At 35.1% G+C, this 26,686-nt stretch overlaps 2 protein-coding genes across 2 annotated transcripts; one reads left to right on the forward strand and one right to left on the reverse strand.

Annotated features, from left to right (window-relative positions):
* Positions 1 to 9,856: 9,856 nt before the first annotated feature.
* LOC127097334 (protein OXIDATIVE STRESS 3 LIKE 1) lies at positions 9,857 to 11,748 on the forward strand. The gene is made up of 2 exons (XM_051035826.1): positions 9,857 to 10,297; positions 11,114 to 11,748. The coding sequence occupies exons 1-2, from the start codon at positions 10,041 to 10,043 to the stop codon at positions 11,589 to 11,591; spliced, it is 735 nt and encodes a 244-aa protein (XP_050891783.1). The 5' UTR covers positions 9,857 to 10,040; the 3' UTR covers positions 11,592 to 11,748.
* A 7,478-nt stretch (positions 11,749 to 19,226) lies between these two features.
* Positions 19,227 to 20,053, reverse strand: LOC127092226 (17.9 kDa class II heat shock protein). Its single transcript, XM_051031073.1, has one exon. It carries the CDS (start codon positions 19,892 to 19,894, stop codon positions 19,415 to 19,417), a length of 480 nt encoding a protein of 159 aa, XP_050887030.1. The 5' UTR covers positions 19,895 to 20,053; the 3' UTR covers positions 19,227 to 19,414.
* Between the last annotated feature and the right edge of the window lie 6,633 nt (positions 20,054 to 26,686).

Below are 26,686 nucleotides of genomic sequence, written 5' to 3' on the forward strand. Positions count from 1 at the left end.
TCCCCTATTTTGCCTAAACCTTAATTCCTTTCTTCTCCAAATTTATCTGAAGTGAAAATCATCTTGCAACCAAATTTGATTGATTTACTATAGTGAAGAGTGAAGAATAAGAGGGAATTCGATCAGTGTGATTGAATCTTGTTCATCAAAATTGCAGTGGAAATTTTCATAGATTTTGGTGAATTTCTAACCTCTAATATCTAGAGCACTGGTTGCGCGATTTGTGAGAAGCAAAAAACGATGGCATTGAATCATCTAAATGAATATTTTTCGGCGAGTCTCCCAATTTCGAAGAAACAGAATTATGAAAATTGATATAACCATATGAAGGTTGTTTTCTGTTGTCAGGATCCTTAGAATCTTATAAAGAATGGAGTAACAAACGAAAACTGTCTCTTTATATATATATATATATATATATATATATATATATATATATATAATATTCCAAATAATTAATTAAAGGTCAATAATTAAAATATATAAATATAATTTTTTAATCGTTTGAAATAAACAAAAAGTAGAAAAGAAAAATGAGCAAACTCATTTTATTAACATAAATTAAGATTTGAAAATAAATCAATAATAGTAATAACGTAAAAAAGAAGATTTAATATGTTATATGTTTTTAGGAAAATGCTTTTTAGTACGAAAAGAGAGAAACGAAAAGCAAGAATTTAATATAACATGGAGATATAATACCACCACCCATAATTCAGTATAAATAGAAATTTATTTATTGACCCATCAATCACATTAAGACATATACACATTCTTGCATTTCTTCAAACTAAACCTTCGCACTGTTTAGCATTATTCATATTTTTAATAAATTTAAAAAAAAATTATATTGTTTATAATAGTGATAACTCTGTTTAATCTGAACTATTTTGATAAATCAATGTACAAAATTAATTTTCGTCACCGAATACGTGTATCTCCAAAGGCAAACACTTATTGGATTCCAATTGGAGATGTGACATGATTCAAGAGTAGGAGATAAGGGAGCAGAAAGATTTAGACCAAAATAGTCTTCAATTACTCTAATCATTACGCTTTAAAAAATATATATATTTTTCATTTCAATAATTTATTTATTTGGATCAGATTTGTGAGGTTGAATTTAAAGTCTAAGTTCAAAGTTGAAACAAGAAACTATGGTGTGTGGATAAAATTAACAAAGATAATGTCATAGGATAAGAAGGTTGGCATTGAATGTTTGTTTTTTAGAGTAGGCCCCATCTTCTACTTTTTCTCTTGTGGATAAGCTTCACCAGACAGCCACCACACATGTTACACATATCCTCATTGCCACGTCATCCGCATCCAACGTACTAAGATTAAAGATGTGACATATACCAAATTACTAAAAGATATAGTATGAGGCAACATTTTCTAACATGCTTCCCAAGTAACAACTTTCTTACAATTTTCGAATTTCAACATTATGTTTAGTCAATGGAATGGAACAGCATTTGATTTTTTTTTTAAAATAACTCTGTTTTTCAATTTAATTATTAATATAATCAATTTTTCAAAATAAATATCAAAATAACCAACATCTTTAACAAATAAATATCAAAATAACCAACATCTTTAACAGATGCGTCAATTGAACTGACGCATCAAATAAATCCTAAAAGGAGGTGTTAGTTCCATCTGGCGCATGCATGTGTTTATGTGTGTGGCGCAAGGGCTTTGGCGCATATATTTCATGGTTCATCTATAAATAACATCCGCATCTCTCATATTTTGCACATTACTTCTTATCATTCAACCCCATTTTCTTTCGTTATACTTCAATCACCTTCAATTTTGTTTTCTTTAATCATGTCTGAATACATTCACAAGAAAAATGCGGATTTAATCTTTTCAGCAGTCGCACCGCCGATAAAGATTCGACTTTGGAATATAGATTCTTTAGAACGTCTTAATCGGACGTTGGTTAGAAGGAGAAATTGCAGATGGTGAAAGGATTAGAAGGATTCAATAGCTTGAGTTCACGTTCAACCAAAATGGAGAAGTACGTGAATGAGTAGATATTAAGACTGACAGAGACGTTCGCAAGATTGTGCATAATATGTTTAAAATTGTTTTGATGGTTGCAATCGTTTAGTTATAGTAATGGTATTTTAATTGTTGTAGTTGTTTGTGTTGTTATTTATGTGTTACTTGTGTGTTGAATGTGTTGTATTTGTTTGTGATGGTATTTTCTCATAAAGTTATCATATCAAATAAATTTTGTTTTTTATATATTGCAAAAGAAGTACATGTAAAATTATCTTGTTGTTCTTGTTCCAACACTAGGACAATTAGTACGACTGTGACCTGACTAACGACATGAACTACATAATCGAATCATTTTGTTCGCCGTCTCCATTTCGGTTCGAATACGAATGCTCTTTGGGTGACCCTTTTTCTTTCTTCGCATAACTTCATTGTGCCAGAGAGTGTCCCCTTGATATTCTGGCCAGTAATCCTCTTTTGCAACTGCTGAAAAACTAATTTTGTAAACATTGGATAGACTTATGACTTTGTAAACATCAGATAGTAAGTAAGATGGATCCCTTTGAACCTTTTAACATGTCACAATGACATGGGAGAAGGGCGTACGAAAGGCTTGGAACTTTCCGCAGTCACACTAACCTTTATCTAGTTCCACTATGTATTGTCCCATCGACATGCCTTCATTATGATCCATGGACTCAACAACACTGTACCAACCTTTAGTACGGTCAAACACCGTGACCACGTGTGTGTTTGCTTTGGCAGCTTCGTGTCTAATGAATTTCATTGAAGCATCATTGAACAACTGCCCAAATTGCAACACTGAACTCCATTTGGAACGTCTGGTCTCAAACAACGCCCCAAGCCTGAAATATGTTGCCTGCACTAAAGAGGTTATAGGTAGGTTTCAGATGCCTTTGAAGACAGAGTTCTTTGATTCCACAATATTTATTGTCATGTGGCCCCAATGTTGACCGCTTTCCTATGCCCTAATCCACTTCTCCAATGGAATACTATCGATCCACCGTACTGCATCTACATTTGACAATCTGATGTCTTCGCGGTAGTGTTTGAAAGAAGGTTCTGATAATGCATAACCTGCATTGACAACCTTCTTCTGCAACGTTTGGTCTTTGATCTCCCGCATAAAATTCTGAGCGATATGTCTAATGCAGAAGACATGCATCGATGGAGGATCCTGCCAGCCATTATCAATGTTTTTGTATGCACTGACTATTAAAGGGTGTTGGTCAGAGATCAAACATAAGTTAGGTTGAGGAGCAACGTGCATTCGGAGATTTATTAGGAAAAAACTCCATCCCTCAGCAGTCTCTCCTTCAACTAGGGCAAAGGCGATTGGAAAAATGTTGTTGTTGCCATCTTATGTCACTGTCATCAATAACGTTCCTTTATATTTCCCGTATAACCATATACCATCAATTTGTATAATAGGTTTACAGAAAGCAAAACCTTTGATGCATGGTTGATACGCCCAGAAGAGACAGTGGAATATTCCATTTCCAATAGCACAAGTCCCATCTGGGGTATACGCCAACATCGTTTTCAACTTGACAATAGTCTCTGGAGCATACTGTTTAAGAGCCACAAAGTATTTTGGAAGTTGTTTATAAGACTCCTCCTAATTGCCATACACTTTTTCAACCGCCTTTGTCTTAGCTATCTAAGTATTCATGTATGATGAAGTATAGTTGTATTGTGCTACAATATGCGGGATTATTGTACTCACCTTTAACGATGAATTGTCACTAATGACAGACAAAATTTCATCGCATTAACTAAGAGCTAAGTTTCCGATGGTCTTGCATTAGGTTCGTGAGCATGCATGTATGAACTGGACCCATGGATCCAATCTCCCAAGAATCACTCTTCTTTCGGTACGAAGATGACAACTTGAAAAGGCAATGCTCATTTCAACAATAAATCTTGTACCTCGTTGCATTAGTTCTATCAACTCTGTAATCAGCTGATAGTTCCATGTGAAACTTTTTAATAACTTTTACACAATCTTCTTTTTTGCGAAATATGTCTCTTTCTTTCAATGATCCTTGAATTTGCACATAAGGATTGTAAAATATATCTGATGAAGGTTCATCGGCACCCAAATTCAAGCTTGTCATGTGTTGAGGTGGACAATATACATGACTAGCTGATAATGCCTCTTCCTCTTCTTCTTCATTATTGTTCACCATTGAACCAACCAATAACTCGAATTCTTCTTCTTCCTCATCTACAACATTGATCTCAGCTTGTTCGTCGTCATCAGTTTCATAAAACACTTGTGACTAATCAATGAACTGAGACACTTGTTGTTGTTGTGGTATTATATACAAGTCTATATCGCTATACCCAGATTGTTCATGACTGACAAACATATGATGAACATCGCCATCATCTCGAATCTTCAACTGATAAAACTTTACCTGGTTGTCTGCAAACCACACCGAATTTTTATAGATGATTTTACCCACATGACTACACTGCAATTTCTTTTCTATTCTTTGTGTTTAGATGTGAAAATTTTGATCGTCGATTTATTGTAAACCGAGTTACTTTTGTGTTGCAAAACCAAAAATCAAATAATTGATGCTCAAATATTTCACCCTCGGTATGGGCACTGATCATGTAATGTGGTGAGAAAGACATTTTTTTAGATGTAACTTTAGTGTTTCTACTGATTTGTATGGGTACTGATGGTGAATGCATTGATCTGTTATTTGCATGCTATTAAATAGGGTAGACGGTGTATACAACGATCACGTAATTCATCTACAAAGACAAGACAATGCAATGCAAAGAATCCATCCAAAGATAATATAATATAATGCATGCGCCTGCAAGAAATATCTGCAAACAAAGAATCTTTGCCCTAACACTACAAGCATGTGCCTGCACACAAGGAATATTTTCCCTAATAATCTAAGGCAGACCCCCATTCCAATGGTGCATAAAGCAAGGCATGCGCCCTAGCCTTAGGTGCCCCTTCCTTGCATGCATAAAAATACATGCATGCGCCACTAGCCTTGGCACATGTGACCATGCATGTCATAAAGCAAGGCATGCGCCCTAGCCTTAGGCGCCTACACCTATCTCACGTGCATGCACCCTATCTAATGCTTCACATGTTGCATACCTATTCAACCTCTGAAACACTTACTCATCTATAAATAAGGCATCAACTCACATCACTCAACATCTGCAACAATAACAATCAATCTCTGCAACACTCCGCCTTTACCACACTCAACCTCTGCAACATTCAACATCTGCAACATTATGTCTCTATTGACTATGGGTGATGAACATCGAGGAACAATCAACAATATCTCGACATTTGTATGTTATTACTTCTTTTTACTTATTTCATATTTATTTCTTACTTATGTTTTTATTGTATATTACTTCTTCTTATTTTATTTCTTACTTATGTTTTATTAGGACCCAAAAAGATTTCGATGTCATGTACATGAATATGTACCCCCACGATCCTTTGGCAGAACCATATATTCGAGGATGCGATTTTGGTAATCTCCTCAACATAATCTCGTACTCGGTTGACTATAAATTTATGCTTGCTTTGTTAGAGAGATGGAGACCCGAGACCCACACATTTCACCTCGAGTGTACCATCACACTTGAGGACGTCTACATGTTGTTGGGTCTATGTATCGATGGTAAGACTGTAAATGGTAGAGTTAACCAGGATAACTCTATTTGCAATGAATTATTGGGTGCCCCTTTGTGTGACGACCAAGCTGCGGGAGAGACATCTGGTCAAGCTTGGGGGCAAGGTATTAATTTAAGATATCTCAAACAATATTATGCGAGTATAACATTGACCGAAGAATCTATCGAGTATGAAAAAATAATTAAAGCTCGGTGTTATATTATGATTTTATTTGGTAATTTTTTATTTCCCAAAAATATTGGTAATACGGTAAATATTATGTATTTACCGTTGTTACAAAACATAAATAAGGTAAGCACATATAGTTGGGGGTTTAGCTGTTTTGGCCCATCTATATAGTGCGATGTGGAAAAATGCCAAAAAATACTTATACGTTTTATTCATGCGCATATTTGCTACAAGCATGAGATTGGTCAAGAATGTCGTCACTCGCCCTGTAAACAAGAAACCATTCATATTCCCTTTTACAACAAAGTAAGTTTAAAACTTTACAATATAATTAATTAGATTTTATATTACAATTAACTGTAAATAATATTTTTCAATTGTTTTTTTATCTAGGTGGTCAGTTAGAGGGATGAAGTACAATAGGTGTCTGAAACACGCTATAGTAGTCTATCGCAATCTATTGGACCAAACGATGTAATACTCCTACACAACTCTATTTTGATTTAAAAATAATTATCAAATTATTTATCATCTAATCATGTCGTATTGTTGTACAGTTTATCTAGAGGCCATATCCGGGTCTTGATAATCAGGTTAACCATGATGATGATGCAGTTTGGACAAAAAAAACATGAATTCACTACTATGGAGATGCACCAGAGTGACTGGGTAAAATTGCAGTTCGGCATGCAACAACAAATTCCAGAACATCCGACGTGTTTGGGAGATTGACATAAAAAAAGAGTCGATGCCCAATGGGATTATTCCGACTGGAGAGACTTCGCAAAAGAGATGTGTCGTCATTGGAGGAATCGACGATAATACATCTTAAACGAACCAGTCATACAGGGTGCTAGACCAACTCAACAGTATATGGCATGGTTTAGGTCGGTTACAACACAACAATTTGTGTTTGAGCCAAGGTATTTGATTGATCCACACCAACTAGCTTCGTCATCATACGCCCAAATAATAAGTCCCCGTCCAAGAACAATGCCAAACCACCCAAACCCAACGACAAAGCTCACATCATCACCTTACCACATACACCCAACAACTAAACACCTAACCTCGCAACCCATTCATGCCACACACCCAACCTCAAAACCAAGAATCAAACCCTACCCACCAATAACCATACACAACCACCACAACAGTCTATAGCCCAGATGATTCATACAATTCAGGTCATCGTAGCCCCCCACCAATGACCACCCAAACATCCCATCACCACAACATCCAACCATTGTTTAACTATAGTGCACCCCAAGAACCATTGTTTCGTTTCCAAAACGATTCAATATCCCATTTCGAGCAACTATACCGTCCACAGTTCAATGTCCCAAAGGGAAAAGGAAATAAATAAATAGAGTGCTCGATGAGGATTAAGGCCATCATGCCTACATATCCTTATAGTGCAATAAGGAATTCAGACATCCGTAGCTTATAGAACTAATGGTGGGAGATGAAAGAAGTTGTGATAGAGGTGTGGGTTGAACCAAATGATAATGTTGTTTGAACTCATATGATAGGTATGTCTGAACTAATGAGAAAAGGTAAACTGTCATATTGACCATAAAATAAAGGGTTTTTCCTATAGAAGGGATTCTAAGGTAAGTAAGGAGATGTTTTTCTAAGCAACAAGAGGACTAACAAGACAAACAAAACGGATATTGATTCAGAGGTAGGCATTGGTTATTGGCCCAAAGGTATGTATGGAATACAATGAAAGGTTGTATTTGGTTCAAAGAGAAAGTATATCACATGGGGTGAATGATTGCTTGGTATTGAATGATGAATGATGGAAGGTGAATGAAAGGATAAAGGAGAATGAATAAATATGTGTTCGCCAAGGATTCAAACCATTGTGCCTACGTATTCTCATTGTGCAATGAAAAAGTCAGAGCTCTGTAGTTCACAAAACTGAGTCGAAAGAAGAAAGAAAGAGTTGATAGAAGTGATGAAAAAGCATAACTTGTACTAAAAGACAATGGCACTGTTGGAAACCACGTTTTTATCATGTTAAACCAAAAGTTTCAAACTAGTTCTTTTCCCTCCACCTGATAGCCTCTCATCCTCCGCGTCGGAGGTCGCCTTTAGCGGAGGCAAAACCCTAATCTCTAAACAAAGCACATCACCATCTTCTTCTCCCTCCCCTGAATCCAAATTTCATATCCAAATATAGCAATCCTTAACCAAATATTCAAATCGAAACAAAGTATACATGAACCCTAGAAGCACAAGATGAGAAATTAAATCACGATGCTTCAGAATAAAATCCCTAGAGGTTAAGGATTTGATTCCCCTAATTGAACCTCACATATCGGTAACAAAAACGGAGCAAACCGTTTAAGGAAATGGATGACACTCACTGGAACAGACGTAGAGGTCACCGAAATCAGGTAAGCTCTTCTGAACCTTCTTCTTCAAATCTCTTTCCTCTTTGATCTTCTTTTTATTCTTTCGACTTTTGTGCTCGAGTCTAAATCTAAGATTGAGAAATCGTGATAATGAAGTGTGAAAGCTATTAGTTGAATTGAGGTGAAGGAAGCTATGTGAATCTCTGAGTTTTGAATGAGTGAAAGCGTGAAGAGCATGATGAATAAATAAAGTCAAATCTAAAATTGAGAATGAATCGAATTTATAGGAGAGAGTTAATAGAGGAATCAAACTCTATCAATTAATTATAACTACTTATTTGTTAAAAAAATTGATTTTTATTATAATCATACATAAAATAATACAAACAGATTATTGTAATAAATTAACCTTTATATCAATTTATTTCATATGTTTAATATTAATGCAAGTTCAATTAATATTGATGTTATTAAGTGGAATATTAATATTTGAATATAGAATTTTACAAATGGGTATCTAAATTTTCAATTGTATTACTATTTCATCTGTCAAAAATAAAAAAATTAATATTTATTTAATAATTATGTAATAATTGTTTAATATATATTTTATGAGAATAATTATTATACACTGTCGATGTAAAAAGTTTTACACTGTCGATTCATCACCATCACCCGTTTGCATTACTTTATAGGTTTTTAAAATAAAAGTCAAACGGTTTCAATATCCAACGTCTATGATTAACTGACTGTATAAAATCATTTTACACTGTCAGTATATATTAATTAAATTCATATTTTATTAAGATTAAATATGTGTATGATCATATCTTTTGTTTTAATTGTTTTTTTAAAATTTTACATCCATATTTTTGGCATCTCTTATAAATTAGGGAAGATTTTAACAACAATTGATTATCTAACTATTGAATTAGTTATAATTTTAATGATAATTTCAGTATTAATGACAAAAAATGTGATGAAACTTTTTAAAGAATCACTCTTTAAAAAATATTTAATTTTTTTTAAAATAAAATTTAAAATATTTATAAGGACGGTGAATTTAACTCTTTTATGAATTTATTAAGATAAATAAGTTATTTAAATCAACTATTTTTAAAAATATAATAACAATTCTTACATCTTCCAATATAATAATAATTAATATTTTCTTCATTCTGAAAGGTAAAAAGTAAAATAAAATTAAAGACAAACAAATATGATCTCTACAAGATACATGTTTTGAAGTTTAATTTAACTATTAGATTTAATAATGAAATTAATAACAAATTATGTTTATCTAACTCACCTAATAATGACAGAGAATTGAATTTAAATTATGTCAAAAAATAAAAAATATTGTTTACAAAAATAAATGAACTTTTTAAAGAAGATTGAACTAGTCTAGTCTGTTATATTATACCAGAAGAAAAAGCAAAGCTTATCAAGTGGTTGAACAAACACTAGATCACAGCTCATTTTTATTATTTAAAAAAAAAACCCTCTTTTTTTAGCATCCAATGAAGCAGAAAGGATAACGTAACCAAACAAAAAAATTGAAAGAGGATAAGACCAAAATAATAATAGTACTATGTTGATGATAGATACTTATCCACCCAAACTTTTTAACAATAAAAAACACATGTAATAATTATTATTTTTGTTTTCTTTGCCAAAATTATAAATATTCAAACAAATCCATAAATAACGCTATTACCGTTTCATAACTCGTTTCTATCTCTTTTTTTCTTCTCTCTTTATAGTTTCTTTCTTTGCTGTGTTTGTTGCGTTCATTAAACATGGGGATTGAAACGGTGTCGTTTCCCCGCGTGGCGTCACGCACTTCCGTGTTATTCGACGCGCCGGGGGATTTTGATGTTAGAAAGGAGGTTGACGAGGTTTGCAGTACGACGTCGTCTTCGTCGATCGGAAGGAATAGTGACGATGACGTGTCGTCGGAGAGATCAACCGTTGAGAACGAAAATGAAGCGGAGAGTGCTTATAATGGTGGTGCTTTACACGACATGGAAGCTTTGGAAGAGGTTCTTCCTATTAGGTAACGATTAAATTTTTTTTCTATTTTTTATTTATTTAATTTGATAATAGATCCGTGAGTTTTATCTTTTTTTTTTGGTATGATCTTAATTTAATTGAGTATTGATTTAACTTAATTTTTTTAGGGTTTTAAAGTTGCAAAGGTTGTATTTTGATGTAGAATTTAGCTAAACTAGGGTAATAAATGTTGGATTAATTTCATGAATTTAATTTTTTGATGAATAATTAAAAGTTTGAGAAATGAAATTGGGTGATTGTAGGGTATGTTTGATGATGTGATCTTTAGATTTTGTCTGTATTCCCTTTGTTGCATTAATTCAGCTATGTATTGTACTGAGTGGATTTTTGCTAAATATAGTAAGAGTTTGTTGATCTGTTATTGGTTCAATTCAACCAATGAATTAAGCATGTTTTGGAAAACCATTTTATAATCTTCGATCAAGTTTTAGATACAAGAAAATTTGGTTTTGTATGAAAGAACATGGTTTTGGATAACCTTTTGAATTGGATTGGAAACTAAATTTTGAATATGGCCCTTCTTACTTTTGCTTGATAATATTTGCAAATTTAAACTTAGCTTGATGCATGTTTATAATTGCGGCGTTTCACGAAATCACGACTGCACTGTATTTTTGTTGAAACTCTTAAGTTAGCTATCTATGGAACACTTACACCTATGAAGCACGGATGTAGATACATCACCGGCTATGAGACACCGGCTATGACACACGATACAGACAATAAATATATTGGACACCAGACACGGCTTTGTGTCGACTTTGTTTAGAGGCTAATCCAAACTTTTATGATAATGCAGGAGAGGTATTTCAAGCTTCTATAATGGCAAGTCCAAATCCTTCACAAGCCTAGCTGATGTTGTTACAACACCATCTGTAAAAGACATAGTGAAACCAGAGAATGCATACACAAGGAGACGCAGGAATTTGATGGCGTATAACCATGTTTGGGACAAGAACAAAAATTACCCTTTGAGAAGCCATGGTGGTGGAATTTCAAAGAGAACAATGAGCTTAAGTAGAAGTGCTTTAGCTCTTGCAGTTGCAATGACCAATTCTGATAGCAGTTCTAGTATTACAAGTGATGATTCAGCTTCTTCAACCTCAAATTCTTCATCACTTCCACCTCTTTATCCGCGGAATAGAGTGTCTTCTTTAGCATCTCCTTTGCAAAGGAATTTCTTTTCCTTGGCTGATCTGCATAATTGTGCCATTGCTGCAACAATGAACATGTCAAGTTCCTCAATTGAAAATGAAAAAGCCTATCATCCATCATAGTGTACAAAACCTTATGATAACTGAAATACAGTGTTTATTAACTTTTTTTAAAATTCTCTTTTGGATGAGTGAGTATCTTGCTCTAGTTCTATTTGTTTGAGCAAGAAAGAGGTTGTAGAATAAAATCATAGCTTAGTTTTTCTTTTCTTCCGCATAACATCTCTTCACAATAGCTATATTTATAATGATTGTACATAATCAATGTGTTTTTTAAAAGTTGATTTGGAAATGCAGAACCATCCTTTTTAATAGATAGTTGAACACAGTACAAGTATTTCAAGTAAATATACAAAATTTTGTAATTCATAGATAGAGTTAAAGAAGACAATCATTCTACAAATTGTTACTAAGCTTCCAACGAACCAACTAGTAATCTCTATAAGTCAGAACAACAAAACTTAAATCACTTTCACTCTCAAAATTGTGCTTGCTCAAATAACAAACCTGACACCAGAAAATCCAACAATAATGGAATCAGAAACACTAATATGAAGGCGACACTTCATGATTTCCTCCCATGGATTATGCAAACCGTGTTTGCGATCTGCGATCAGGTTGTGGAACAGACAAAGAGGTTTTTCCCAGTGTTATGATTCCTGTTGAAGAGTTGAAACCGTGTAATAATTTCTGGCCTATTATGCCTTGGATGTAAAAATTGATATTTATAAAGTATTTTTACCTATCTCTATTTTATTGTTGTTGCTATGTTGTAACTTTGGTTGTTTGTAATTTGTTGTACGTGTACTCTTGATCTTCCCTACCTTTAGCACTCTAAAAAATTAGAAAGACTAGAAGGCATGCACGAGAGAAAAATAAGAAAAGATAGACAAATATTTATTTTCATAATGAAGTATATTTGTTACATTGAAACAATGGAATGATTAGATAGATAAACCTTTAACAGTAACACCACTTCAGATTGACGATATGTTCCAAGTCTTTAGTACATGTACTCCTTTGGGGGGTTCCGAGAAGTATGTTCCTCTTTCTTACGGTATCTCCTTCAGTCGGACGAGGCATCTTGTGTACCACTGGATGGTCGGCTTTGTCGAGACTGTATTTCGAGGATGACCGCTGAAACCTTAGGGCCACAGAGTTGTCTTGGTCGAATATTCCGGCGTGCCTCCTTACGACCATTAGGACGAAAACATTCTTGCTCCCCTCTTACTTTGGTGTGGATATCCGCCCTAGCCAATCGAAACACGACTGAATATCTACTTATATGCGATCTAGGCTTGTGGTCAAATTCCCCTTAGGCAAAGAGAATGGTTGAACGAAGGTGACTTTCCTTGAGGGCCCCGTCTTCCCGATCTTTACGGAAGAAGCTTATCCCGCTCTTTTCTTCTGGTAATATTTCTAAAGAGCGATGATGTCGGGAGAGAGACCAAAGATAACTGACGACCAGAAGTGTCTTTGGAGGTGACATGGTTTCCTTGTTATCCGAGTTTGGGGTATTGTTCCGCCGAGCACATTCAGCAGATCTGTGTTATTTTATCGGCCCGACCATGGGAATTTGGTAGTTCGGCTACATCGAACAAGGCGATGAAGCTCAAAGAACGTTGTTGATGAGTTACCTCGTACATATTATGGCCTTAGTGGAAACTATTACATTTACCGAGCATTATGTGCCTCTAGTTTGTTTAATGTTCTCATTCTTCGATCGTATTTGCACCCGGACGTATATAAATGCTCTTGATTCAGTGTCCTGAGGAGATTAGGAACTGGTAAGTCAAAGATTGGATCTGAAATCATGGAAATCGTAGGAATCAGAATTCGCTTCCCACAGACAGCGCCACTGTTCTGTTATGGAACCAAAAATGGATGCAACTGGTGAATTGAATTTCTTAAATCGATGGTTCTTATCTCCATTACAGGGGCACATGGTGGACCTTCATGGTTAGAACTCCAACACCCAAGTCTGTTCAAGATTCAAGAAGAGTATAGTCAAAAGTGGAGATCAAAGAATATACTTTATTTTCTGTGTGGACTAACCATTATACCTTGAGTCGACTGAAATGGATTTGAGATGAATTAGATCTTAGTTATTTGGACCTTTAGCCGGTCCAGAATAATAAATATGTTTGATAATAATTAATTTGCTACCATTTCTTTTCTTCAACTTCATTAAAGCATTTCTTGAAAGGACCATGTTATTTTACATGTCAGTATATTTATGACCTTCAATTTATTTGCCGACTTATGATTGTATTTCCCATTCACAATGCTAATACTTCATATACCACAACTCAAAATTAAAATTTCATTTGAATTGGAGACTCACATTTTAAAGATGATCTTTGTATTTATCGTTTGATCATATTATTGATATTTACCCTCTCTTTCGCATTTCAGCAGAAGACTTATCACATGAAATAAAATAAACTAAATAAAATGTAGACAAAAAATCAATACGATATATGTAACACCCCGTTTTAATTAATAGTTATTTAATCATTTATTTGAGTTAAATGAATGATTTATTTAAATGATTATTTTATTTTAATTATGACATATTTGATTGGTGTTGGCATTTGTGGTATTTTGTGCTAATTTAATTAGCTAGTAAAAATTTAACTAATTAAATAATTAGGAATGGAGAGAATGTGAAGAATTGTGTCAGTTTTGTAAATTGAGAGAGTTTAGTAGTGAGTGGAGAGAAGTAGAGTGTTAGTTGGGCAAAAATCATAATTATGAGAAAGAAGTAAATTATTATATATTCAAAAATTAGAGAAATTAGGTTTTTAGAGCCTTTTTGTGTCATTGTGTGAAAACAAGAAATTTAAAGAACAAGAGCATTGGAAGGGGGAATTAGGGCTTGAGGGGAAGAATCCATAGGAGCTGCTTGCTTTTACTGATTTTACAGGAGATTACAAGGGGTGGGAGATTCTTCATGTAAGGGTGCTTATATCATGAAAGGATATAGAGATTTTCTTTAACCTCTAATAGGTTTTGTTTTTCTCTATTGCTTGATGATAAATATGGTGAATGGATGTTATAATTCTGTTTAGCATGAACAAATGTGATAAAATTGGTTATTTTGTTGTGTTGTTGTGTGTTCATGAATCAAATAAGATGGAGCTGTGTTGAAGTTTGGGATTTTAAGGCATGACTATGATAAATCAATTTAAGATAAAAATGATGATTCAATGTTATTAAGGGGATACTTAATGCGTTTGTACTATTAGAATGTGAATTTGTTGTGGTTTGATTGTTCCAATTGGAACTAGTTAAAGGAGATAAAGATAAGAGATGAGGAATACGAGCAATATTGTGAAAATTGATTTTTCTAAAAAAAATTCTTTGGCCAATCGATTGGTCCTAGAGGGGAAATCGCTTGGTTCTTTTATAACACATAAAAATTTGAACAACAACTTTGGAAGAATTGATTGTCCTGGGGAAACAATTGATTGGTTCCCCTTAAAAACTGGAAAAAAAAGAGTCAAGGAGTTGAGGATAATCGATTGGTCCCTTGTGTCAATCGATTGGTCCTATGTGTCAATTGATTGTTTCACTTGTTATTTTTGCCACAACTTGAGCTACTTGACTCCAATGGAGGCACACTTTGAAGCTTTAGAAAACTAACGCATAGAGTTACCTCATGGTAGTACATTGTGAGATAATTTATATATAAATGTATATTCAACGTGTGAATACTTATTGTGTGTCATATGTATAGTTGACTAATAATTATACATGCTTAGTATATGATTGATGAAGCGAATGGTTCAGAGTGAGACATACACACCATGTTCGGATAGACAAAGGATTATCACTCATTCATTTGTATCTTTCTTCACATACACACCATATTCGGATACACACTTCTTAAAGCCAAACTCCTTTAATAAACCATTTACCCTCTTGTTCCAAGCTCTGAGAGCTTGTTTTAAACTTTACAACGCTTTCTTCAACTTGCAGAACTTTGACTCTTGGTTTCTCACAACAAAACCATGAGGCTTCTCTACATAAAATTCCTCTTCTAGTGGTCAGTTCAAAAATGCAGATTTAAAATCCATTTGCTAGATGGATACCAATTGTTTTTATTCGCAACACCAACAACTAGTTTAATGGTTTTAATTCTAGCAACTGGTGCAAATACCTTTAAAAGTTTATGCATTCTCTTTACAAAAATACCTTTGCAACGAATCAAGTCTTATGCTTGGCTATTTCACCATTGGGATTTGCCTTCACTTTGAACACCCGTCTTACACCAATTGACTTCTTTCCTTATAATAGATCAACCAACTCCCAAATCTTGTTCTTCTCAATCAATTTCATCTCCTCCTTCATAACATAAATCGATTTTAGATCACTCAAGTCCTCTTCCATTTTAACCGATTCAATTTCGGCCATAAGTGCAAAATGAACGAAATCACCATCATCAATGACTTCGTTATCTTTGAATAACTCACAATCTTGGAGTCTTGGACGAAAAACTCTTTTCCTAGTTGATCTTCTTATATTTTCTTCCATCCGGGCTTTGACGGGGGCTATTTATGCTCTTTCCATTTATGCATAAATTGATTTTTCACTGTTGTAATCGGTTACATGCTTTTTGGTAACCAATTATAAGCTTCGACAACTCTTTGATTTTTTCAAAAGTGATGTTTCCGCTAATCACAACCTTCTGTATGTTGCATCATACAACTTGTAGCTACCAGTAGAGTGATACCCACAAAGTATCATCAATTCTCCCTTATCATCCTGCTTCTTTCTAAGCTTCCCCGGAACATGTCGATACGCTAACAAACCAAAAATTTCTTAAACTATTTAGATTCGGCTTAAATCCAAGTCATGCTTCCTCTGGTGTTATCTTCTCAAGCTTCTTTGTTGGAAACCTATTCAACAAATAGGTAGTTGTGGACACCGTTTCTCCCAATAACTCTTTCAACAAGTTCTTCCCCTTCAACATGCTTCTCACAATGTTCATAATCGATCGATTCTTCCTTTCGAAAACACCATTTTGCTGCGGTGTATAAGTTGGTACTACCTCATATATTATCCACTCATGATCACAAATCCTACCAAAGTCATTTGAGACATATTCACCTCCACCATCCGTTTTGAGAACTTTGAGCTTGTGACCGCTTTGCCTCTCAGCTATGGACTTGAACTTATTAAAAACTTCAAATACCCCATCCTTTATCTTGATTGGGTATGTCCATAGCTTTCTATTATGATCATTCATGAATATGACGGAATATCTATTTCCAAAATTGAATCAACTTGCATCGGTGCACACGCATCCGAATACACCACCTCAAGGTGATGCTTGGTTATATAACATGCATCCTTGCTGAATTTATCCTTATGTTACTTCTCTTGCAAACATTCTTCACAAATTTTAGGCGATATGTTGATTAATGACAACCCTGTTACCATTATATTCTTTTACAAGACATTGAGATCTCTAAAGTTGAGATGTCAAAGCCTATAATGCCATATCCACTCTTCTCGACTAGCTGATGTAGCAAGACACCCATGCTTCATAATCTTCAAATCAACCTTGAAAGTTCTATTGGAAGCCATATGAGCTTTAAGGACTAAAACCCCATTTGCATACATAACGTATATCGTCTTGTTCTTCATATGAATCTTATAACCCTTCTTAATCATTTGGTCAATAATTAGAAGGTTACACTTGATTCCTAGAATGTACATCACACATTTGATCAAGGAATGTCCACCATCGCTTCATATGATAAAAACATCATCGATCCCATCGGCCGCTAAAGTGGTGTCATCCGCGAACTTCATTTGTTCTTCATGGCACGATTGATTACAACACTTCTATCAAAGTCATAATTGAATTTTCTTATGCATGTTACCTGTTACAATATTTACTTAATCGGTTACAACATGGTTCTGCATCGTTTCCAAAGTTGTTGTTGCAGCTGTTCCGCAACCTATTGCTGCAATATCCCCCATCTGTGATTATGACCAAGAATGTGTTTTCCTCATCAAACTCTTGTCTTGCAACCTTGACTTCATCCACTTCAGGCTCATTCTTGTTCTCATTGCGCTCTCTTGCAAAATGACCGAATTTTTGACAAACAAAGCATTACATATTGCTCTTGTCTATCCTTCTTCTTTCACCTCTGAAGATTCCCTGACCACCATTTTTGTTGCAACTTTTCTCACCCTTTTGACAAGCTGGATTCCTGGAGTTTTAGAATTCACTTCCACCAAAATTTTGAAAATTACCTTTACTCTTCATGGATCATTTTTCCTTCGATTTCTTTTCTTTCACATTCAAACGAGCTTGCAAAATGATCTCCACATTTCTTTTATCACATTTTCTCTCCCTCATCTTTTGTTCATGTGCCTCAAGAGAGCCTTATTCATGGTCTTAAGATCCTTCGATTTCTCAATCGCTATGATTAGGTTATCGAATTTTGCCGTTAAAGAATACAATTGCCACAAGATATTATTCTATAACAGTTTCTCCACACGCCTTTATCTGGTTCACCAATCGAGTAATTCTTATCGTCAAATCGTTGATAGTCTCTTCCTCCTTTGAATCAACTCAAGTTGATGTTTGGAGTTTGTAATCTCAGAAGCTTTGCCCTGTCAACCCCTGCATACGTCTTCTTCAAAATTTCTCATGCTTACTTCGATGATTTACAATCACCAACTTTCTTAAAGTTATCCATATCAACACAATGATGAATTGAAAATAATGCCTTGAAATCTTTTTTCTTTTTTCATATGCGGTACTCTTTATGTATCTGTTGCGTCTTATGTCAAATGTTAGAACTTGGAAGCACAAGGTTAGTAACTATGGAATAATTGTATAGAGATAGATCGATAGAAAGAGAGAGAGAAAATTAGATAGTGAGAGTAGTGTTATGTATTTCATTCATTGATATCTCTAAAATATATATACAATTAAATTATATTGTAACACAAGCAACAAACTCAAAATAACAAAAAGAAAAACTGAAAATTGTCTATCTAAATAGCTTTTTCTACAAAACAAAAACAATTAAGTACTAACTGTTTACCAAAATACAGTAATTTACAGTAATTGATTACATCATAATAGTTAAAAAAAAGTAATAGTAATAGGTTACATCATAATAGTTAAAAAAACACTAGTATGTAACCGATTACGTCCGCGTTTGATTTATTGATGATGAATATAATTGTCATTTGAATCACATTTTAACTTTTGAAAGAAAAGAAAAGTGGAAATAGATATATTGATTTGGTTTTTAAATTCAAAGATTACAAAAACACTCAAGATTTTGAAAACATTTTGAAAAGTATAATTGTCATTTAAGAAAATTTTAAAAATTGTATGGAGTAGAAAATAAAATTTCAAAAAGAAAACTCCTAAAACCTATTTTATAAGCATTTTATTTAGTTCAATAAAAAGAAAGAAGTTCAGTCAACTCTTTTAAAATGAGAAGCCTTTTTAAGATGTCTATTAATAGAAAAAAATATTAACTCATTTGGCAAACTATTTCTACCAAAGTTCATTCTTTGGAAAGGATCCATAGTGAGCAGCAACTAGCAAGACAGAGTAATAATCATTCTTTGAATTCTTTAGCTTTTAAAAAAAAAGAAAGTAATCATGTTCTTAACTTATTCAAGAATAACAAAATAGTGTAGTAGAAAAGGAGACAATGAGCATTGCATAAACAAAAATATAATATATCATAAAACCACAACCATTGATAGAAACATAACCACTGCACTACAAATCAAAGTTAATACTGATGATTACCAAAACAAACCATAAAAAGAAACACCTTAAAGAAAACCACATCGTACTCCTCTGCCCCAAAGATCATCGTATAATTCAAAACAAGGTTTGAATTTCAAGCAATCTTAACCTCAATAGTTCTAGGTTTCTTAGGCTGAGGCGGAGGCAATTTTTCAACATTAACACTGAGAACCCCATCTTGACACACAGCCGAAACAGCATCTGTATTAGCATTCTCAGGAAGAACAAACTTTCGCATCAATTTTCCAACTCTTCTCTCCATTCTCAAATACTTTGCACCTTCTTTCTCTTCTTCCCTCTTCCTCTCACCGCTTATCACAAGCACATTCTCATCTTCCACCTGAACCTTTATATCACCAGATTTCAACCCTGGCATGTCGATAACAAACACGTATGAATTTGGATTTTCCTTCACGTCCGCCGGAGTTGCAGCCATCGCCTTTGCATCTCTAACGTATGACCGTGTCGGAGCATTGTGTGATGACTTGTCCACAGAATTGTCGTCTGAAAGATCCATCATTTGGTGTAGAGCATGCAATACTGGAGCATCCAAACCCATCAATCTGAAATCCATATTCGCACACTTCCTCTGTATTTTTTATCTACTTTGAAGAAATAATTTTAGATGTTTTGTGTGATGACAGAGATGGTGAATTGGAGTATTTAAAAGGTGGAAAGGAAGAAGAAACCGGAAGGTTCAAGAGAAATGAAAAAACACAGAGAAACACGATGTTACTTGAACCTTCTAGTGGTTTCAAGTTAGATTAACCATTCTTTCTATTTTTAGTAGCTTCCAGAACCTTTCTTCTGTTTTTCTTTTTCTTTTTCACTTTTATTCATTTTTTATTTTCTTTGTTTATCTTATCAATATTTTTTTATTCCATTTTCTTTTTAATATTTCTATCTTTTTTTTAATTCTGTACTCATCACCAATATTCAGTTCACATTATATTGTAACAAATAAAATGTTCAATGCTTTTTGAAAATAATAATCGATTAAACATAATTTTGCAGATGATATTTGCATTTAATACTAAATATATAAATATGTGTTGTCGTTTTGTCTTAAAATTAAAATAATTATATATTAATTGACATGATCATATATTAATTAAATCGTTAAGAGAATTAAAACATGCATGTATAATTTTGATATAAAAACAATTATATAATTATATAAGACGAGAATTTCAACTCTAACAATAAATAACCGATGATGTATGTCCTTCAGAAGTATGCTGAACATAGACACCGTACTCCATCTCACATTTCTGAAAGCCTTGCTTCTTAAAAAATGAATCAATCTTCTGATTCCAAGCTCTGGGCGCTTGTTTCAATCCATATAGAGTTTTGTATAATCTGTACACCATCCCTTCCTGATTCTTTGTCACAAATCCAGGAGGTTGTGACACGTAAACTTCTTCTTCTAATGGACCGTTCAGAAATGCAGATTTTACATCTAAATGAATCAGAGGCCAATTCCTGTTAGCAGCTATTGCAATCACCATTCTGATTGTTTCATGTCTTGCTACAGGTGCAAACACTTCAGAGTAATACAGCCCAGGTTTCTGTAGAAATCCTCTGGCTACCAACCTTGCTTTATGGTTGCCAATTGAACCATCTGGCTTTAACTTCTGCTTGAAAACCCATCTGACGCTGATGGCTTTCTTGTCTTTTGGAAGTTCTGTCAACTTCCAAGTCTTGTTTCTCTCTATAGCATCAAGTTCTTCTTTCATGGCCTTCAGCCAGAGCTTCTGCTTAAGAGCCTCTTCTGTACTTATGGGTTTAGAGTCTACTAACATGGCACACTGAATAACTTCTCCTTCAGAGTCTACTTCAGTGTCTTTCAGCATGTCAAATTCTGCATATCTTCTGGGGATGTTTCTGATTCTTTGTGGTCTCTGAACTTGTTCAGAGTCTTGAGCTTCAGAGTTTCTAGCTTCAGATGGTTGACTTCCTCTAGAGCTTTGACCATCTTCAGGGGCTGGCATATTTCCAGAGTCTGAATTGCCACCAGAATCTGGATTACCATCAGAGTCTGGGTCATCAGAGTCACCTTCATCTTCTGAGTCTTCTCCAGAGTCAGAATCACTATCAGAATCAGAATCAACGTCAGAGTTTACTCCAACTTCAAAAATTCTTAACTCTGACCTTTCTTCAGAAGTTCTAACATCAGAATCAGATTGAGACTTATCCCAATTCCACAATTCTGATTCCTTCACAATCACATCTCTGCTGAATTCAATTTTGTTGGTTTCTGGACAATAGAGCTTGTATGCACCTGTACTGTGGTACCCTATCAGAATCATCACTTTGCTTCTATCATCCAGCTTCTGTCTTCTGGCTTCTGGAACATGTTTATAGCAAACAGAACCAAACACCTTCAGATGACTAACACTTTGCTTATCTCCAGTCCACTTATGTATTGGAACTATTTCCTTCAAATTCTTCGTAGGACATCGGTTGAGTACATACGTTGCAGTGGCAACAGCTTCTCCCCAAAGCTTCTGAGGAAGCTTCTTCTCCTTTAGCATGCTTCTCACCATATCAAGCAAAGTGCGGTTTCTTCTTTCAGCAAGACCATTGTGTTGAGGGGTATAAGGAGCAGTAACCTCATGCTCAATTCCATTCTCCTCACAGAACTTCTGGAACTCTTTGGAGTTATACTCACCTCCACCGTCAGTTCTAAGAATCTTCAACTTCTGACCACTCTGATTCTCAGCCTTTATTCTGAACTTCTTGAATTCATCAAACACCTAGTGTTTAAACTTAATAAGGGATACCCATGTCATTCTTGTGAATTCATCAACAAATAACACAAAGTATTTATTCCCTCCAATCGATACTACTGGAAATGGACCACACACATCAGAATGTACAACTCCCAAGGCATGTTTTGCTCTTGGAGCAGTTTCTGACGCAAATGGCAATCGTGGTTGTTTTCCTTCCATGCAAACTTTGCATGACTTTTCAGGCTTCTTAATTGCAGGAATTCCGTGTACCAACTTCTTTGAATTCAGATGTTTTAAGCTTCTAAAATTCAAATGACCAAATCTTCTGTGCCACAGCTCACTCTCCTTCTCAGCACTTGTTGCACTAAGACATTCTGAGTCTGCAGTTCTGACATTCACCTTGAATGTTCTATTCCTTCCCTGTTCTGACTCCATAATCAACTTCTTATTGCAGTCATACAGCTTCAGAAGATTGTCCTTCATGGTAACTGAAAAACCTTTCTCAATTAATTGTCCCACACTCATCAGATTGCTTCTGATGCCAGGTACATACCACACGTTCTGAATCAATGTTGTTTTCCCATTGTTCAAAATCACTCTGACATTTCCCATACCTTCTGCATTAAGATATTTGTCATCAGCACATCTGATCTTTGTCCTCTTTTCAGAGTCAAAGTCAACCAGCCATTTCTTGTTTCCAGTAAGATGATTTGAACAGCCAGTGTCCATATACCACCAGTCTATCAGATCCATATCATCAGATTCAGAGGCCATCAATAGCACAGATTCGTCATCAAAACTTCTGGCTATATTTGCTTCTTCTGATTTTCTCTCCTTGTTTGACCAACAGTCTCTAGCAAAGTGACCAAACTTCTTACAACAGTAACATTGGATCTTCTTCTTGTCATACTTCTCTTTTCCCTTCTGAGCATTCTTTTGTCTATCAGAGGTTGAACTTTCTGACTTCTGACCACCATCAGATCTTCTCCTGGCTTCTGACTGCTTCTGATACCTCCTATCAGAAGTTGCTTTCAGAGCCTGCTGCTCTACTTCCCTTTCAGAAGTTCTCTCAGTCAAACGCAACTCTTGCGCTTTTAGAATGATCTGCAGCTCTTCAATTCTCATGGTGCTCAGATCTTTGGAATGTTCTATTGCTACCACAATGTAATCAAATTGAGAGGTAAGGGATCTCAATACCTTCTCCATGATTGTTTCTTCAGAAAGAGTTTCTCCACACGCTTTCATCTCATTAGTGATCAGAATCACTCTGGAGATGTATTCAGAAACTTTCTCATTATTCTTCATGTTGAGATTCTCATATTGCTTTCTCAAGGACTGAAGTTTCACCTTCTTCACTAATGCGTCACCACCATAACATCTAACCAGTGTGTCCCACGCAGCCTTTGTTGTTGTTGAATCTGTAATCTTCTCAAACACATTTACATCAACACATTGATGAATGAAGAACAATGCTTTATGATCCTTCTTCCTTACTTCCTTCTGCGTGTTTTTCTGTTCATCCGTCGCATCTGCTGCTACCGGAACATAACCATCAGTGACAAGATCTAGAACATCTTGAGCATCGAACAGTACACGCATTTGGATCATCCAATGATTCCAGTTTTTACCGTCAAATACTGGAAGTTTGGTGTTCATGTTGCCGTTTCCGTTCATCTTTCTACCTTGCACAGTACAGTCAGATTTCTCACAGTGTTTCCCAACCCACAGAATTAAAATTCTGATCAGATTTTGTTCAAGATTCAACACGAATCTAAGAATCAAAATCAAACACACAAGACCTCACGTTCACTCGTGTTTCCCGTGTTTCCCAATTGTCATACGGTGAACTGGACTTTTTTGTGGTTTTAATCGCAATGTCGCGGTTAGCAAGAGTCGCCACCGACTTTTCTTTTATCCAATAAGGAAAGGTGGAAAAGAACAGGAAAAACCTTAATTTAGATTTTGGGTTCGGGAGGTACATTATACAAAGGGAAGGTGTTAGCACCCTTTGTATCCATGGTTATCCATGGGCTCTTAATTGCTCGATCACTTATATTATTTTTGTCTAAAAAAAAGTGTTTGTGAATTGTTTAGAAAAATTGTTTTGAAAAGAGAATTTAACTTTGTAATGATTCTTGTATGAATGTATACAAAGTGATTATCTCGTTTAGTTTTGAAAATTGTTTAGAAAAATATAACTCGGTAATGATTCTAGTATGAATGTATACCAAGTGGTGATTTTCTGAAGGTATTTTGAAAGGTGTGAGGTGTGAAAAAATGTTTTAGGTTGTGAGCCAGCAATTAAGAGTTATACCGACCCAAGGTCTTTATGAGTATTTCCTATCCTTATGAGGGTAAAACTGTCCTTATTATTGAGAAATAAGTAGTTTTATCCTTTGGATGTAAAAGGGTCATCGTAGGGTCATCGATTGGTCATTGAAGGCATCAGTTACGAGGATACCTTAGCATTCGAAGGGACTATCATCTTTTAACCGTAGGCAACATCGGAGGGTCATCGAGGGACAAAGTTGTATATTCGAAGGCAACATCCGAGGGACTATAATTTATTTTATGATGATTTAACCGAAGGGTCTTTGCTAAGGGTATCCCCACGTTCGCGGGACATGACCGTAATATCGTAATCGTAAGGCAACAAAGAGAGGTCCAAGATCACTTATTCAAAGGCAAAGTTTTACAATTAATTATATAATTAGGATGAAACTCCACATTAAAATTATTAAAAATAATATATTAAAAAATTAATACATTAGAAATTAATACATTAAAAGTTAATTTAGGATGAAACTCCACAAGGGTATCCCACAAATAAAGTGGAATACCTAGCCAATAACCTTTTCCTGGGATATGTGAACCTTTACGAAACTCAAAAAAAGAAACATGTCAGAACACCAAATCAGGGTGCAATCGAAGATTACACCGGAGAAATATCACAACAATAAATAGGATAGGATGAATAATGCATGGCTATGATAAAACATAAAAAAAAAACAGAATAGAAAAGTCAGCTACTGTCTCGTTCGCCTCTGCCTCGCCTAGCGAAGGCCACGGATTTTGAATTTGAAAACAGCCCCATGTTAGGAACTTTGAATTTTATGGCATTTTATCACAGGAATAACATGGTCAAACATTCAGGGTATTCAGGCATATTTAAATTCCCATACGAAAGCAAATTATATATCAACATTTAATCATGATGCATTATATATGTAGATATGGCCAATTGAAAGTATAAACAATAGAGATACGCAAAACCTGTTTGCCAATTCAAGGTTGAAGGGATTGACCACTTGTAGTATCGGAATAAGTTAGGCAGCGGGAATTGGACGACGATGGCTTCGGTGCAGATGGGCTGCCTTCAGGGTTTCTTTACTCTGAATTCTCCGAGTAGGCAGGGTTCCTATGCCAAAGTTTCTATCCGTCCTTCTCTGTTCTCTTTCTTTCTTTTTTCTCAAGGTTTTGTTCCAAGGAAACCTCAGAGTGTTTTGCTTCTCTTCCTTCTTTCTCCAGTGAATCTCCCAGTGTAACTCCAAGTCTCACTCCCCCTACTGAAACTTCAGTATTTATAGACTAATTTCGTGGGTAATGGGCTTGGACTGAGGGAGACCCAAGTCCAAAATAATTTGTTATATTTTATTTATTTATTTATTTTAATTATTTAATTAATTAATTAATTAATTAATTAATTAATTAATTAATTAATTAAAAAAAATTTCTTTTTTTTTTCTTTTTTTTTTTTCGTTTTTTTTTTTTTTTTTATTTTTTTTTTTTTTTTATTTTTTAGGAAAAATGATGGGTAATTTTTGGGGTATGACAGCTGCCCCTGTTCAATATTCTTGAACCGAGAGAGTTAGGATGGCGTGTATGCCATTCGTGGTCTGGAGGTGGAAGATTATTGAACACTAGAATGCCCCAAAAATTTGCACTTGAGAATCGACAGTTGGTCTTGATGGAGATGGGCTTAAAGATGCCATCCGGGAGGTTTGATGACGAAAGCTTCAGATCGCGCCGTATATTAGGCCAATTTGAAGACATGGGTGCCACACTGGGTCGTACGTTAGACCGTATAATGAGTCATCCATTAGGCTGCCGACTTCGCTGGGGGAGTCGGAGTGTGTCATATGCTGTTGGGGATAAAGGATCAGAATGGATCACACGCTAGATCGTATCTGAGTTGCAGAATGAGCCGTACGTTAGGCTGAATCTGATGACGAAAGGGGTAGTCGTACGTTAGACTACACTTCAGAAATGTACCGTATGTTAGGTAGCATCTGAGGGGATGGACATCCGAACGGGTCGTACGTTAGACCGTCGCAGAATGAGTCGTCTGTTAGGCCGCATCTGATGATGAAAGCGGTAGTCGTACGCCAGACTACACTTCAGAAATGTACCGTACGTTAGGTAGCATCTGAGGGTTGTAAGATCCAAACGGGTCGTACGTTAGACCGCGTTGGGGTTGTTGAAGTTCAGAATGGATCGTACGTTAGATCGTATCCGAGTTGTAGAATGAGCCGTCCGTTAGGCTGCATCTGAAAAAGAAAGTAGTCGTACGCTAGACTACACCCCTGAATGTACCGTACGCTAGGCAGCATCTGAGGATTTGAAGGTCCAAATGG

Source organism: Lathyrus oleraceus, chromosome 6, assembly GCF_024323335.1.
Source record: "Lathyrus oleraceus cultivar Zhongwan6 chromosome 6, CAAS_Psat_ZW6_1.0, whole genome shotgun sequence".
In the NCBI taxonomy this organism is placed as follows: Eukaryota; Viridiplantae; Streptophyta; class Magnoliopsida; order Fabales; family Fabaceae; genus Lathyrus; species Lathyrus oleraceus.